At 46.8% G+C, this 17,788-nt stretch overlaps 1 protein-coding gene across 1 annotated transcript in view; it reads left to right on the forward strand.

Annotated features, from left to right (window-relative positions):
• The first annotated feature begins 14,758 nt into the window (after nt 1–14,758).
• Nucleotides 14,759–17,788, forward strand: part of RNF150 (ring finger protein 150) — a 379,113-nt gene continuing 376,083 nt past the window's right edge. The window contains exon 1 of the mRNA XM_085641599.1: nt 14,759–15,783. Within this exon, the coding sequence (XP_085497725.1) occupies nt 15,324–15,783 (460 nt within the window). The 5' untranslated portion in view covers nt 14,759–15,323. The remainder of the gene's footprint in view (nt 15,784–17,788) is intronic.

The following is a 17,788-nucleotide window of genomic DNA, read 5'->3' on the forward strand; positions in this document are numbered from 1 at the left end:
TTCACCAGGTTGGAGAAGACGCTACTACACTTGAGAAGAAGCAAGCTCATGATCTGAGTCCAGGGGACTGGGTGAGGATTAAAGTGCACAGAAGAAGAAATTGCTTGGTTCCAAGGTGGGGAAGGCCAAGACAAGTTATTCTGACTACGACAACTGCAGTGAAGTGTGCTGGTGTGAAAAACTGGGTACATGCAAGTCATACTCTGAGAGTTCCAAACCCAAAAGATGGGACTGGTAAAGAGTATTTTGAAGAGTCAGATTCCAGTGATGATGAAGAAACAGAACCAGTAAGGAGAAATCAAAATTCTGGAAGAGCTGAAGGAGAAAGAGAGTCAGGTGATTCTTTCTTTCCAGGAGAAGCTTCAAGAGAAACATTGAGAGTTTCAAAAGAGAGATCAGATTCTGTGAGAGAGCCTGAAGTTCCAACCAGTAGTGGAAAAGAAAGAAGAGAAAAGAGCAGTTCCACAGAGACTACTCCTGAATCAGATGAGGAGGTTGAAATTCCACTTGAGATTACATGTGAAGAAGTAGGGTCAGAAGAAGATAGAGAGGGACAGATCGTGGAAGACCCCCGAGGAGGTGTAGGGAACATTCCTGATGAGCTAGGTGAAGGGACAAGTAGACAGCAAGAAGATTGCGTGTCGGAGACCCGAGGAGGGAAAGAAATAGGGAAGTCTCAAACAGTGGTGATAAAGAGTGTGGAGCGAAAGAAAACTGCTGAAGAACAAGAGACATTTGAAACAGAATCGGATGAAAGTGAGAATGAAAAATCAGAAGGTCGAGTTCTGAGAAAGAGAACTTGGATTGGAGAAAGAAATAATAAAGAAACAAGACCAAAAAAGGTTGTTAGAGGAGATCTTTGGCCTAACAACAGAGTAAAGAAGCTGACATACAGACTGATAAGAGCAAATACATCGAAAGCTGAACAAGTGAATGAGGTGTCGAGTCAAAATGAAGTGAAGAAAAAGGAGCAAAAGAAGTCAAAAGAACCCGAGGAGATAAAGAGAATTAGAAGACCCAACCAAAAGTACAGATCACCGGAATGGTCTTATGTGGCACTGTCTGAAGGAGAAGAAGAAGAAACAGTGAATCGAGCCAATCCGGAGGGGATCTTGAGAAAAGTGGTTGAGGAAAAGGAAAAATCTGTTGGAATCTTAAAAGTTATCCTGACTGACATTGGAGAAGAGTCGGATGCACAGGATGTTGTTGATGATCTGATACAATTTGATATTGCTGAAGAAGAAGTGAAAAGTGATGAATATCCAAATTGAGTGAACTGAAGAAATCACTTGGTGAAAAGTGAAAAGGAGAAAGTCTGAAATTTAACTGTCTGAAGTAATCCAGAAATAAAGAATAGCAGTAGTGGAGTGGTAGAGGCTAAGTCAAAAGACACGGTCAAAGTAGTAAAATGGCTAACATAGAAAATAATCAAAGTAGATGTGCCTTTTTGAAAAGATGGTGTAGAATGTGCTGTTGCTGTACTGGATTAATAATGCTACTATGGGGTGTTTTAGCTTTATTAGTTACATTTAGAGTTGCAATAGGTACATTTGAGATACATACTGAGAATGAGACTAATGTAGAGAAGAATTCACAAAAAGTAGTCCCAACTAGAATTAGTAATACTTACATGCATAAAGATAGGTCAATTAATGATTTTTCTAGTAATGTTTTTTCAAAATTGCTATATGAATATGTGAAGACAATGGAAGTAAGGGATTGCTACGTATGTATGCAGTTACCTGCATCCGTTTCAGAGGGTGTTACTTATCACCATTTACCAGCTACGTATGGAATTTCTTGTAGTGTGTTGAGTAGTGTTTTTTATTTGCTAGGGAAAATAGATTATGTGATGTCTAACAGAGATAATATTTTTGGGCAATTGCCTATGAACAAAAGACTGAATCCAGCTAAAGAAGCTAACATTTTTGGTGAGATTTTTATTGAGAAAGAAGAATTAACATTAGATTACATTTTTAAGAACAATTTAACTTGCAGCTTGAAAGAAGAGGAGAAGGCTTTTCTAAACATGGTAGAGGAAAGAGAATGAGCATGCATGAAAAGGCAGGGAAATACAAAGTGATTGAGACAATTTGGGACATTGAGATGGGGAAAGAATTGAGAAATGGGGCTAGTCCAATGTTAGCTCTAGATGCACCACAGAAGGGTAAACTATGCATTACAAGGAAGAAATCCCAATATGATACATATTTTGTTGGGGCTAGTGAGTGTCATGATACATACTTCATTGCGACAGGATGGGGTTTCAAGGGAGGAGAGGATCCAGTTTTCCAGGAGTGTATTATGTTTGTGAGAACAAGGCTTATTACAGGTTGCCTGACCATTGGTATGGCACGTGTTATGTGGGTCTGGTCTTTCCAAAGATCTTTCATATAGATAGAATAGAAGATGTAGAACATATTAATTTACTAACACGATTTAAGAGAGAAACTTGGTCAGAAATAGTTGGTGATATCTTTGGAGCTTTAATTCCAGCAGTGGGAATTTCTTTAAATGCATATGGAATTCGGAAATTGTCAACAGTGGTGGATCGCTTATCGACAAGTACCGCTGGAGGGTTTCTTTTGGTAAATACGGAGATGATTGCCGTACGTGCCATGTCTATGCAAAATCGACTTGCCCTTGATATTTTATTGGCCAAGGAGGGTGGGGTTTGTGGAATGCTGAAAGTTCAACATTGTTGTACTTACATTCCTGACGAAAGCAAGGACCTGAAGGTCTATATCAAAAATATTACTGATTTGCATGAAGAATTGGTACCACTGGAAGCTGAAAGTATCTGGACCAAAATAGCTAATAAGATAGTTGCTGTTAAGAGTTTTATTGCAAAAATAGGTAGTACTATTATAGGTAAGATATTGTTTCCTTTGACCTGTGTAATTGTTGCTTTATTGATACTAAGATTGGGGTATTTGTGTTGTAAAAACAGGGGAGGGAAAAAGAAATTAATCAAAAGAAATATTGAAAAGGGATATAAGAGGTCAAAAAGAGATCGACAAGAAATAGAATTAGAAGAATTGAGGGAGAGTGTTTACTTGGAGACGAAGAGGGATGATGAAATGGAGTCTGGTGTGTAGTGTTGTGAAAAAGAAAAAGACATTTCCAATTTCTCCTAAAATGGGACTAAATTTGACTAAAATTTTTTTTTTTTGGGTTGTTTATTTGGTGATAATATCACCAAGGGGGGGATTGCTGGAGCAGAGTTTTCTGTTGAAAATTTATCGGGTTTTTAAGCTCCAGTTTTGTCTATAAGTCGTGATTAAAAATACTAATTCATAATTATTAATTATTTGTTTTGTGTGAAAATTCTAATTAACCAACATGATTAACAAGAGAAATTATACGTGGGAATGCATACATGTTGCTTAATAATAATGTGCAGGTTTTATTAAATGAATGTTGCTAGGTGCTGTTTGTTTTAAAGCACAAAACGCTTTTGAAATAACGTGTACTAATGCTTAAATATGTTGCAGATGGCTAGTTAATTACATACACATAAGGGTATTAGTGTGAATTAACACTGTTTAATCATTGCGATGATGTAGTAACGTTGTTTGTATTTCTTTCGATTAAGATGGTTCGTTTTGGCCTAAGAGAAAATGGCTGCCGTTTACAGCCTGTATTCGAGTGATCGAATTTTGATGAGAGGGCCTTGCTGAACATGGTCGAGAGTCACCTGACCACAGCCTTCGCCTGGTTTAAAAGTTTTCCGTGAGGACAGCAGTTCTGGGCGTAAGTCCAAGTGCCTTGGACAAGGATAAGGCCACAATGAACAATGACAATGCTGCGGTGGCTCTGCTAGAGATATCAAGGAAGAGCGGCTTCGAAAGAAACATTTGTAAACTCGGGTTTCCTTCTTCCGTCTTTTTATTTTTTGTGATTTTTCTGAGCGGAGATTTTCCAAATGTAGCGATGCTACATCCTTTCCTGCTCGCTCTGCTCAGCGGCTCAACGGAAATTCAGAAAATTTTATGTTGCTATTATTTTGTAATTTTTATTATAAATATACTAGACTAGAGAGGGTCCATGGTCATTGCATTCGGGATTTTTTGAGGCCACTTCTTCCCAAACTTGCGTTGGTGAGGATCGATGCTGTGAGGACGGCGCCTTGGGAGACTTCTACTAAGAGACCTGTCCTGACCCATTTATGACATTTAGCTAGAATAGGTAACTATGAGAATAATGATTTTATTTTGATTGCCTTTCCATTTGAACTAATTTTAGATAAAGTACCATAATTTTAAATACAGTGTTGGTGGTTATTTCTTGTCAATTATTGAGTACTCTATTGTGATTATTGTTGTTTAAATCATGACTCAAGACAGTATCAATTTGGTCTCATTGACCTCGTTGTAGATGCAGGGTGTTTAGGAGGTTTCCTCTCCCATGGTTGGTACTGATAGAGTAATGTGAGTGTATATTAGTGAAATGGGCCCAAGCGTATGGTGAGTGTATGTGCGTGTATCTGTGAAATTACTCTATCCATGGAAGTAGGGAGAATTTATATGCCCTGATCTGCGTCAGAGGGACAGGAGGGAGAAAGTGACCCACTCCCTGACCTCCTCTCACAGAACCCTGATGATGGGTCAGTTGATGGTGTAGCCTTGGCAGGCAGCCTCACTGCCTAGCAACAAACTGATTGCATACAGGTGTTCAATCAGTTCAGACACATGTTCTCACTGACTCCAATTCAGACTACCAGGTGCACTCATGAAGTGGACACTGGGGACAGTCTGCCTATTACAAATAAGATTTATAGGCAACCTGACCATGTCAGGGACTGTATCAGGACAGAAATCCAGAAAATGTTGGATTTGGGTGTTATTGAACCCTCAGATAGCCCTTGGGCTAGTCCAGTGGTCCTTGGGCCAAAACCTCACACCAGTGGTGGAAAAAGAGAGATGAGGTTTTGTGTGGACTACAGGGGTCTCAATGCAGTCACTAGGACTGATGCTCATCCAATACCAAGGGCAGATGAGCTTATAGATACTTTGGCCTCAGTCAAGTACCTTAGCACATTTGACTTGACAGCTGGCTACTGGCAGATCAGACTAGCTGATGATGCAAAGCCAAAGACAGCATTTTCAACCCCTACTGGGCACTATCAATTTGTGGTAATGCCCTTTGGTCTGAAAAATGCACCTGCCACTTTCCAAAGGTTGGTGAATACAGTTCTCACAGGTCTGGAAGCCTTTAGTGCAGCATATCAAGATGATATTGCTGTCTTTAGCTCCACCTGGGAACATCACCTGGTCCACCTAAGGAATGTTTTGGAGGCCCTGCAAAAAGCAGGCCTAACTATCAAGGCTACTAAGTGCCAGATAGGGCAGAGTCAGGTTGTGTACCTGGGTCACCTTGTAGGTGGAGGCCAGGTTCAACCATTGCAGAGCAAAATCCAGACCATAATGGACTGGGTTGCTCCAACTGCCCAGACTCAGGTGAGAGCTTTCTTAGGCCTGACTGGGTACTATAGGAGATTTGTCAAAGGGTATGGATCAATAGTGACACCCCTGAATGACTTAACTTCTAAAAAGATGCCCAAAAAGGTTCAGTGGACAGCTAGCTGTCAAAAGACATTTGATGACCTGAAGCAGGCCATGTGCACTGCTCCCATTCTGCAGAGTCCTGACTACTCCAAGAAGTTAATTGTTCAAACAGATGCATCTGAATTGGGGGTAGGGGCTGTACTGTCACAATTGAATGAAGAAGGGCAGGATCAGCCGGTAGCTTTCAATAAGCAGAAGGCTGACCCCTAGAGAGAAACGTTGGTCAGCCATTGAGAAGGAGGCCATTGCTGTGGTTTGGGTTCAGAAGAAGTTGAGGCCATACTTGTTTGGTACTCACTTCCTTGTTCAGACAGACCAAAAGCCCCTCTTATGGCTAAAACAAATGAAGGGTGAAAACCCCAAACTGCTTAGGTGGTCCATTTCCCTACAGGGGATGGACTTTACAGTGGAACATAGACCTGGGAGTAACCATGCCAATGCAGATGGACTCTCTAGGTATTTCCACTTAGAACATAAAGACTCAACTGGTCAAGGTTAGTTTAATGTCCCTGCGTTTGTGGGGGGGGGGGTTGTGTAGGAGAGTAGGATCTGCTCCACATGGGTACCCCCACTTTTTGCTGGTTTTCACTGTTTTTCAACCATAGTCTGAGTGGCCCTGCTAATCAGGACCACAGCCTAGCTGCTTCCTCTCTAAAATGGTTTGCATGTACATTAGGTACATACATAATTGGATTCTGGAGTGCCTTATAAGCCCCTAGTATATAGTATACTATGTACCTAGGGCATATGTACCTCAGAGGCCTACCAGGGGCTGCAGCATGTATTATGCCACCCCTGGGAAGCACTCCAAAATGGCACCACAGGTCTGCTACTGCAGCCTGGGTAAGGGTGTGCTTGTACCCCTTACTGTGGTATAGGCTACCTATATCACTACCATTATACAGACACATATAAACCTATAAGCCACTCCTATGGAAGGCCTTGACAATCCTGAAGGCAGAGTGCTTGGTTTTATGTGAGAGGTTGCCCAAGCATGAGTTGAGCCCCTCTGCAGCCTTCGGAAATACTTCCTTATGGCTGTTCTGTGATACAGCCATACCATATACTCTTAAGTGCATTATAACCTCGCGGTAAATGCTAACTTTGGAATGGCTGCATCAAAACATGTCGTGTTTGGTGTCAAACGCATTGGAATACTACCCCCCCCCCCCCGCCAGTTCTGGCAGCGGGGGTAGCATTCCACCCTTCTAGAGGGTGAGACATGTTCACACTGGCTAAATCCGGTAGGACTTTCCTGAGCCCTGGCATCACAAAATGGATGCCTCTGCCACAGACACGGGTCTGGCCTCCTGCTGCTGACCGAAACTCCGGCAGGGGAGGCCTGGACAATAGGTTTCCTGTCGAAGGGAGGTGTGACCACCTCCCCAGACAGGCAGATGTGTATTGGGTCTGGGCGGGACCACTCTCTGGTGCTTTGAAAACCTGCACTGGGGGCACACTTGGTGTCCCTGTGCATAGTCCAGTTCACACCAGTTGCAGGGGCAACCTGCCCCTGCTCTGGCATGAAACGGGACAAAGGAAATGGGTGTATACACCCCTCTTTCCAAGCCCACCCATAGGTGGGGCCTTAGAGTTAGTCCATCCCCTAAACTTACTATAAGTATAGGAATCCAGTCCCTAGGACTTTAGATTACCCTGGACGAAACTCTGCAACATATATCCTGGACCTTCGACTTTCTATCATGACTAGAAGACGGAAGAAATCTCCCTTGGGGTCAAGGAGGGACTCCCCTTCTTGGCAGGCACCAAAGAAGCTACTAACCGGTCTGCATCACTGAAGCTCCCGCCGTACGCCGAAGTCTTTGCATCACCAGATGTAGATTTCCAGACTTCCCCGAGGCTACCCTGAGTCCACAGCAAAGCTGAGGCCCGTGGCTATCGTGGGTGACGTAGAACCATGACCCCTGGACACCATGAAGTTTTGCAGCAACACTATCTTCCTGGTCCTCCTCGAAGTTGTGCTTTGGGCTCCGAGTAGCCCCTGCCTTGAGCACCTCCTGCACCGAAGATTGCTGGCCTCCACTCCACGAGTGACCCGTGGGCCAGCTTCAAGTGCGACCGCTCAAGGCTCCTTCGTGATCACTAGCCCGTTGGCTAGCAGGTCCCCACGAAGGCAGCTCCTTTTCTGATTGGGCTTTCCTGGTTGCTCCAGATGTGCCCTGACTTACTCTCGCTGGGTGAGTCCCTTAGACCTTGCTGGTCTGCACCGCAGTCCTTTCTCTGAATTCCAGTGACTTGCCGTTGCCATGGCTTGTTGGGTCCATTCAGATCGCCGACACTGCAGCACTCGACAGACTTCATGGGACAGCTCAAATGCGGCTCGTGGACTTCGTCGACACCTCCTGGACCTCGTGGCTGAAGAGTCAAGACACCCATCAACTCACCTGAAGCACCCGACATCTGTGGGCATTGGTCCATCCTGCCCTTGGTCACTGGCAAGTGACCCAGACGTTGTCCCCTCTGCTTTCTAGGTTCCTTCCAGCCTAGATCCAGGCTTGGATCTCTTCGGACACTTCTCCTTTTCACGGCAGCAGCAGCTCTTTGCAGGCTTCCATTGAAATCGACGCGACCCGACAACAAAAGACACATATGCACCCGGCTTCCCTGGGTGAGGTAACTCGAGTACTCCGGTGCTCTCGTGGGTGCTAGCCCTAGAACTTCTTAAGTCCAAATGGGTTTGGTCCTGACTCGATTAGAAGTGTCCCTAAGAGGAGGAGCCAAGATGGCGACCGGAGCAGACGCTTGAGCGCCTGGCTCCGTCGGTCCGTGGCCTCGGAATACTATCCTGATGCTCATCCTTGCCGATTCTCGAGGTGCACCGTGTGCGAAGACGCGCTGACCGCGCTGCTGCTTTCCCGGAGTCTCAACCCGCCCGGATGCCCGTGTTCTGGGTGCTTTTGTCCTCGGCACTGAACCCTGCACCCTTACGGCCTTTGCCGGCCTCCTGGAAGCTCCGCAGTTACCGGACCAGCTAGCGCTAACCTGAGCCCCGCGGTCCCGATCTCGCCTTGCACCATGGATCGTTACCGGATGAGCCCGAGGAGAGATGGCCGGACACCTTCTGCATCCTGTGCCTGACGGGCTGGAGCTGTGGGGTGGGCCCCGGTGCGGTGAGTCTCCTGCCCCGCTCTGAGGACCGAGCTGCGGGGGGCTGCTGCCCCCTTTGCATATTGCCTAGCCAGCGGCGAGGGGGACCGGCGAGAAGATAAGCGACTGTCGGCCTTTCCTGTTGCGGCGTAGACCGGAGGGGAATTGACCCCTTGCCACGACCCCCCCCCCTGGCCAGTGCACTGTATAGCGGCAAAACATGGCGTTGAGTGCCTGCTCGCGGCTGGGGGGTGATACTCCGGTCTCGCCCGCTGCCCACTTCGCCCTCCCTCTTCCGGACACCAGCTCCACAGTGCCGTCCCGGATTGCTGCTGATGTTGGGGCCCAGCTTCCGCTGACATGCGGCTCCGTTCTGGCTGTCCTGCGGGACTTTCAACTACAGATGTGCGCTGGCCTGCAGGCGTTGAGTGAGAGGTTTGACCCCATACTGTCGGCTGCGGGCCGTGAGCGCACTGTTTGTCATCCACAGCGCGTAGGTCTCCCGGTGCTCCTGTCCTCTTGCGGGGACGCAGCGGCGGTGTATGATTGTGCTACACTGGTGCCTTCATCAAGCGCTCCCGGCGCCCAGGGTCCACCGCTCTCCACCTCAACGGCGGATACTTTGTTCCCCTGGTCATGGCAGCCTGCTTCATTGTTCCCTGTCTCACCGCGTCCGCGAGGCTATCCTGCTGAGCGATACCTAACGGCTTCGAGGGACCGTCCGCGGTGGCCCACTGCTGCCTTTTTCTGGAACTCCTGTACTTTACTTGCCAGGTTTGGATTTTATGTGGTGCAACGAGGGACCCCAATCGGTGGTCGGCGGCCATTTCGTGATCCTACTTCATCATCCTCTCACAAGCGGCCATCTTGTCTTTGTCTGCTCGGGACATGGGGCCTTCACGCAGGAGCTGGTTTAATCCCAAGCCCGCGATCGGGCCAGGGCTAGACTGACTTCTATCGCTATGGTTATGGACGGGCTGGCCTGGGACTGGGTCTGTATGTATGTTTTGCGCGCACTCGTCGCGACTTGTATCCCTTGCTTAAACTGTGGTGCCATGGTATCTTTGCATGCCGTTTTTTGGCGTAGAGGGCTTCCAGTGTGCGGGGGCCATAACTGGCTGATGGTTCGGGGCGCTCTGGTGTCCAGTGGGCTCCTCCCCACCTTCTTTTCTGCTTTCTTCCCTTCTTTACTCTGCTCCTACTTTCTCTCTTCTCTATATTTCGGGTTCATTGGGCGACAGGCACTATGCTGGGGGGGGGGTAGGCCGTAGCCTCCGCATTGGTGTAGGGTGGGGGGGTAATACTCTGTTCTCAATTAGTTCTATGGGCCTTTCTCTTTTATGTCTCTGTGCTCTACTTTCTTGATTCGGGGTCCGGGTGTGGGGTGGATCGAGTGGGGGCGGCTCTGGAGGGGCGCGTACTGGCTTATGTGACTATCCTGATATATCTCTGCACCGCCTCACTGATTGAGATTTTACTCCCATTGTTGTTCTTACTGATGTTGCTGCTCGCCCGTGTGGTGAAGCTATCTTGCGGACTCGAATCTACTTTGCTCTTATCCTTCATTGGTTTTTTTTTTTTTCCCTGATAAAATCATCAAAAAACTTAAAATTAACCTTCACCTCTCCTTCCCCGGGTTTCAAAGATATCTCCAGTATGTAACGTATAACCTGTTGTTAATCCTGATCGTTGATGCACGGGGGCTGTAATGTGGGTATCAGTGCTTTACTGTATCGTGGCCGGCCTGACGGTTGTAGGCCCGTATTTGTTCTTTTAAGATGCACGAATAAAGGTTTTTAAAAAAAAAAAAAAAAAAAAAAAAAAGAAGTGTCCCTAAGCTTTAAATTTCCAACCGCGCCATTGCCCATAGAAGATAACGGGAACCCGCGGTTGTGTTTACACACTGCATACAGTCCCCGTGGGTCCCCTGTGTCACTACCTTGGGTGGTTCCTTGGGGTCCCAGCGATTCTATAGGCTCTAGGCCTAGTGTCTATTCCAGTCGTGGTTCTTATACCACTTTTTTGGTATATGGTTTGGTACGCCCCTAGGGCCCAAACATGTATTTGTGCTATTACTGATGATTGCTATCTTGTAACTTAAGTACTTTAAACTCCAGTCTCATAAAGAGACTAGAGGGGTGTGTTTGAGCTTAAATACATATATTTTAAATATATACCTGGTGTAGTTGTCCTTTCATTTGATCATTCAAGAGATTATAGCCTGGTAAAACAAGCTGCTTTACATTCCTTCAAGACTTAGCCTGAAGGCTGCTCTCCATAGCTACCACTAGGATATCTTTCAATAAAGGTTGTCTTTAACATATCACCATAAGGTGTTGTTTGGACTGATACAAGGTGCCCACTAGAACTAGTGGACAGCATACATCAGGCCACCTTCTCACACCCTGCAAAAAGGGCAGGTCCAACATTTTCCTAGGGGCCGGCTGAGTTGGTTCCCAAATCCAAAGCTACCAACATTCCCAATAAAGGGTGAGTTTTTAGTGGAAAAATATGAGGTGTTCATGTTGTGTTTTGGGCCCTTTTCTGTCGCTGGCACTAGGCCTACCCACACAAGTGACCTACCATTATTATCAGGAGACTTGAAGGAATGCTGGGTGGAAGGAAGTTTGGGGCTCCAAACAGTTTCTAGAACTTTCCATCACAGAAATCTGAGGTAAATGTGTTTTTTTAGTCCAAATTGGAGGTTTGCAAGGGACTCTGAGTAAAAAAAAAACCTAGTGAAAGCCGTGCAAATCACTCATTCAGGATTCCCCCAGGTGTCTAGTTTTTAAAAATGTGCAGGTTTACTAGATTTCCCTAGGGGTTGGCTGAGCTAGGGCCCAAAAAATACAGCTATCCACTTGCCAAAATGGGTCAGTTTTGAGTAGAAAAATGTGATGTGTCCATGTTTCATTATGGGCCCTTTTCTGCTGTGGGCACTAGGCCTACCCACATAAGTGAGGTACCATTTTTATCGGGAAGCTTGGGGGTATGATGGGTGGAAGGTAGTTTGTGGCTCCCTGCAGATTTCACAACTTTTTCATTACAGAAATGTGTGGAAAATGTGTTTATTCAGGCAAAGTGGGATGTATGCAAGGGATTCTGAGTAAAAACACCAAGTGAGAGCCACACAAATCACCCCATCCTGGATTCCCTCGGGTGTCTAGTTTACAAAAGTGTGCAGGATTGCTAAGTTTCCTTAGGAGCCAGCTGAGTTAGGGCCAGTCACGGCCGGCATTAATCGCCGGTGAGGGTGCGGGGGTCACGCGGGGAGGAGGGGGGTAAATTTAATAATAAATAAAATAAATGTACCTGTCCGCAGGCCGGGTCTCACATTTTCTCAGCTCCTGCTCTCTTACCTTCGGCAGGAACAGGAAGCAGGCAGCCTACCTCCCCTCCCCTAAGCCAATCACAATGCTACAATGGCAGCATTGTGATTGGTGGGGACGCCGCCCTGCCAGGGGCTTACGGGGATGCCATTTTCTCCATGTAGGCTGCATTGCAGCCTGCACGGTGAAAGGGCAGAGTGTGCATGACTGGTGTGGGCAGCCCCAAACGGCCGAGCAAACAGTCACTGAGCCCTCAGCAGTGGGCTCACCACTACTCCCCTGCCCAGCCCTGCTCGCAGAGCAGCCCTGCCCACCCGCCCACCCGCAACCAAGCCCTTCTGCTTTCTTGCAGTGCGAGAAGCAGAAACATAAAATTATAGTTATTACCATTTTATGTTTCTGCTTCTCGCAGTGGGGCGACTCTCCTCTGCCCTAGTGGAGGAGCCGCCCATGGTTAGGGCCAAAACTCCACAGCTGCCCATTTTGCAAATAAGGGCCAATTCTGAGTGGAAAAATGTGATGTGTCCATGCTGGGTTTTGGGCCCTTTCCTGTTACGGGCACTAGGCTTACCCACACAAGTAAGGTACCATTTTTTTCAGAAGACATATGGGAGCATAGAATAGTAGAACATTTTTATTGCCAATTGGATTTCACTACAATTTTTCCTTCCAAATGAAAGTCAGTGTGTAAGAAACAAGGCATTTTGAAAAATACCCTCTAAATCTTACGCTAGTGTGTGTACCCACATATTCTAAGATGTTTCAGAAATACCTGGCTTTCCTTGATAGACATTTTTCACTCTAGATATTTTACCAGGTGAATTGGTAAATACTCTGTACACCATTAAAAAACCACTGTACAGTGCAGCTCAGTTGCTAGCTCTGGGTACCTCGGGTTCTTGGACAACCTACAAACTCTATATATCCGCGCATCCAGATGGGTCTAGCTGGCTATTGTTCTATTGGTTTTGTAACTCGGCCATCGTGACAAAAAGTTGCAGATGAGAATGTTGTCATAAATGGCTATTTTTCCTACTCATTCAATATTTTTTGTATTTAAAAAGTTTGTTTCTTTTGGAAAACCTTGAGGGATCTATACACATGACCCCTTGCTGAATTTGGAATTTTGTCTACTTTTCACAAATCTATAGGTTTCCTAGATCACCCATGGATTTCACACTGGTTTCACCACAAACTGGAAGTAGGTTGAAAGCACAACAAATAGGAAAATGGGCTACCTCTTTGAAAAATGCCAAAACTGTGGTAAAAATGTGTTTTTTTGAGTCAGCTTTGCATGTTCCCGAAAGCTGGCAAGATGGTGAATGCAGCACAGCAAACCTATTGCAAACCTATTGCTGATGCCATTTTTAGGAGAAAAAAAAACTAGACCCTTTAATCTGAAGCACTTTTTTCCTACCCCCCCCCCCTCCCCAAATCAAAATGTGGCTATATTTTGCCTATTTTCTTGGCCCCTCCAGAGGAATAAACAAACTCTGGATACTTTTAGAATCCCCGCGATGTAGGAAAAAAGGACGCAAATTGGTAGTGGATGACTTATATGGAAAAAAAGCTATGGGGCCCTAAGTGCGAACTATCCTAAATAGCCAAAATAGGGATCAGCATGGGGTCGAGGGAAGCCCCAGCAGTTAAGGGGTTAAAATTGATTTTTGTTTATATTTGCTGTTTGAAGTATCATATATGCCGACAGACCTGTTTCAGGCAGAAGACTCACGATTTTTTAAGCCAAAGAAACAGGCTTTATTTTAGTTGCCTCCCACCTGAAATTACCTCTGCTTCAATAGAAGTCAATTGGAAAAATACATTCTCCAGATTCTTTTTTCGTACTCACCCACTTTCATATTCAGAAATGTTGGCATGTAAGGAAGTATGTACAGATAAGGGTTAAAAACACCGGCTTTGAGTGATCTTGCCTATTTTTGGACCGGCCGGGACATCAAAATACTGCTGGTGCCGGTAGAAAACTGGCAGCGTTGGATTGGTAAGGCGCCGGCGGGCACTCGGGCAATGCCTGAGGGGCCAGTATCCGAATTCCAGCTGTGGGATGCATATCTGAGCAGCCCGGCGGCCGATTTGGGCGGTTTATTCTTTATTCGATGCCGCCAGTGGCCCAGTGGGTGCCCGAGTGGGCTTTCTGGAGGTAGATAGATGGGCGTCCATTACCTCCCTTTTATCAACGGCAGAGGTGTCACTCCCTTTCTCTCGCTGGGCCGGCCAATTAATGTATGCATAGTGAGCGGGGGCTGGTGGCCTGAGCAGAGGTGGCCTCACTTGTTTTCAGGTGTGTTTCACCAGTGTAAACTAATCCGTGCTTTTTTTCTAAACCTCCTCTCCCTTTTTTTAATAAAATTTTGCAGAAGCAGTTGTTTGCGGAAAAGCAGTATGCAAATGTGGGCCACTTTTTTTTAGCGTGCCCGGGCCGATTTTTAATCCCAATCCGACCCCGAAAACCGGCCAGGTTGTAACCCTAAAGAGGGCTCTTCTGATAATACATGTGCAAATCAAAAATAATAATGAAAGACACACTTGCATTGTGTCCGTTTGAGAATACACGTGCAATAAGAAACACAAACTGGAAAAAAGACATTTCCAATGTAGCGCTAATAGGCATGCAGTGGCGTAAATAAACACACGGTGACGGACACAGTGAAAAATAGACGAATGGGAAAGCACAGAGGCGCGGTGACGCAGCTCTGAGATCGTCTGCTTCTGTCTGTTCATGCAAGGGCGGGGTCTATTTTCCGAAGATTGCCGAAGAGCAGGGGTACACGCATTCCATGGGATACGAAAGCAGGTCTGTGCGCCAGTCTTCTGATGGGGCACCGCCGTGGGAAGCTGCTGAGCTCCCAACAGCTGCACAGCGGGGAGCGTGCCAAGAAGGCTTCAGTGCTCACTCGGTAGCAGCACTACAGACGGCTGTATGCAGCAAACTCCCGGTGCAGTACGAGCCATACACCACAGTATTCAATCAATTTACAATCTGGAGGAGAAAACCACTAACGATCCCCTGCAAGAGAGCCATAGCAGGCGCACTGGGTGCAGGAGTGCCCTAAAGACAGATCAGCATGGCGGGAGGCTGTGTACAATAGGGTGCTGTGCATTGGAGCATCGGTACAGTAGGGGTGTGCAGGGACAGCAGTGCATGGATCTGTGTGCGAGGACAGAGACATAGAGCGCTTTGAACGGGAACAGCAGCACTGGGAGCTTTTCTGCGAGAGCGAGGCGCGCACCGAAGGAGCAGAAGCCCAGGGGGTTGTGTGCAGCAGGGAGCTCCTGCCCCCCAAGGGGGCTGGGGCTCGCCATGGCCCCGGTATCTTTGGTGCAGGCGTGCCGCAGCCTGGCGCTCTCAACATGGCTGCTGTCCTCCTGCTGCTTCGTGCATCTGCTGTGCCTGGACTTCACGGTGGCCGAGAAGGAAGAGTGGTACACGGCCTTCCTTAACATCACCTATGCCGACCCAGTCCTGGGAGAGCTGCGCTCCGAGAAGAGCGAGTGCGGCCGCTACGGGGAACACTCGCCCAAGCAGGATGCCCGAGGGGTTGCAGTCATGCCCACGGCCCAGGACCGGCTGGCCTGCGACCCGCACAACACACGCTTCCCCGTGCCTGCCCACGCCCGGAGCTGGGTGGCACTCATCCCCAAGGGCAACTGCTCGTACCGGGACAAGATACGGCACGCAGCCATGCACAACGCGTCGGCCGTGGTCATCTTCAACGTCGGCTCTGCCAACGCCAATGAGACCATCACCATGTCCCATCCAGGTGAGAGCTCGCCGCAGTGACAGGACGGGTCGTAAGGGGGCGGGTGTGTGTGTTTGGAGGGAGCGACCACAGTAAGCCTCTTAGGGACTTGCACTACCTTGTGGCTTGACCTCATTCACAACAGCCACGACCTGAACTTACACCTCTGTCGTAACTGTGTTCCAGATAAACCTCCCCACCTGCCTCCTCCTCGCCCTACTTCCCCATTCCATGCAGGCCACTCTCATTCACACCCCTCACGCCAGATACTCTTCAATGTTTGCATCTTGATTTACTTCTGGCAATCTGAGCCAATGACTTCAAAATTGGCACCTCTCCCGCCATCCCATGCTAGCAACACTTACCTTCGTTCGACCTGTCACCTTCCCATAGCCACAACCATGCCTCGGTCATACCTCTTTCATACTTATTGATTAATTTATAGTTCAGCTCTTCCCCATCTGCACATTCCCCTCCTGCCGCTCACGGCTACTTCACGTACCTCCGCCTTCATGCTTACTCCCTTGTCACTCATCCACAAGGTCATTCTTACCTGCTTTTCGTCCTTTCATTCAGACTTACTCATGCTTGCCTTCTGTGTCCTCAGTTCACTTTGTAAACTCTCGTTCTTGTCTTCGAAAGAAAATCTCCCTTGCCTGACTCCATGAACACATACCACTTTTCCGTGAGTCCTGGCTCTCTCTGTCACATTCTCTCACTTCCTTCAAGCCTCTCCTCAACTGTACCAGAATGATGCTTCCGGCCAGTTACTCTCCTAGGGCCCTGAAAAGCCGTAGTGGTGGTTGATCATTTTCTTATGTTACTGAGAAGGTGTTGAGCCTACCTCTCATCCACCCCCCTGCCTTCTAGGCTTCCTCATACTTGTCATTCCGGAAAAACCAGAAAAAACGGGCGATTTAAACATTCCTGCCTCGCTCGCTGTTGTCTGACAGCTCTAGGTGACTGAAGGCCTACTGGTACCAAGGACATCAATTTGAGAGCCCTTTTAACCAGTAGGGTAATGTTATTTGAGTGGGGTGTAGCTTTTAATGTGGAATGGTGAAACGAGTCTATTTTATTCTTTTTACAAGGCAGAGAATTGGGCTGAAGCTTGGCTAAACTAATATAACTGGAGCGACTGCAAATGAGGACTTATAACGCTGTCTGTTATTTGAGAACATTGACATCATCTTAAGAGTATTAAGAAAACGTATAAGCAGATCTACATTTTTATTACTCCTTGTCGTGGAACATAATTTTGGAATTTGTATAGTTAAAACTTTTGAATTAGAGTACACACTCCTTGGGCCTTCAACTGTCTCCATTTTACCAGAGTCATGAACGAGATAGTGAAGGAAGTTCTTTTCCACCAAACACCAGAACGGAGGGTAGTGGGGATGGCCATACCATGGAATGCCTGGAGCAGCAAACCCTGCAGGAGGCAATGGAGAGAAAGTAAATGGGAGCTCAGCTTGGCAACTAGAAGCATGATGGAATAGCAGATACAGCATACATATACTTGCAACCTCTGGGGAGTATGTGATACTTCAGTCTGTTTAGGAAAACAAACCAGATTCTAATGCAATTTCATCTAGGATGGTCAGGCATGTTTTATTTGCATGATCTACCAAGAAAGCTGGTACAAAATGCTCCCATATGTTATGAATGAGCAATTATTTTGAAGAGATTAAAGCAAGTAGTTTCAGCAAGCCTTAGATTATGGGCAATGGTAAAGCAGGTGCAATATGGCTTGATGAAGTGTTGCGTCCATGGTGGGAAAAATAGTCTTTACAACAGAAGCAAAATGAAAGGAAGACTCCACTGCAGGTAATAAAACACTCACCCCACCCACAGTACGGCCTGCAGGTACAGGTAGTGTGACAGTTTGAAGTCAACTAACCCAGTCATTCTTTTACGTTTCCTCCATCTGTTGCTTGATCACTTTTTCAGTCAAGATTGTTTATTTTGAAAATGCATTCATAAAACATACAATACATAAAACAATGTAACCTCACATTTGATAAAA

The sequence above is a fragment of the Triturus cristatus genome, chromosome 2_2 (genome assembly GCF_964204655.1).
Source record: "Triturus cristatus chromosome 2_2, aTriCri1.1, whole genome shotgun sequence".
Lineage (NCBI taxonomy): Eukaryota > Metazoa > Chordata > Amphibia > Caudata > Salamandridae > Triturus > Triturus cristatus.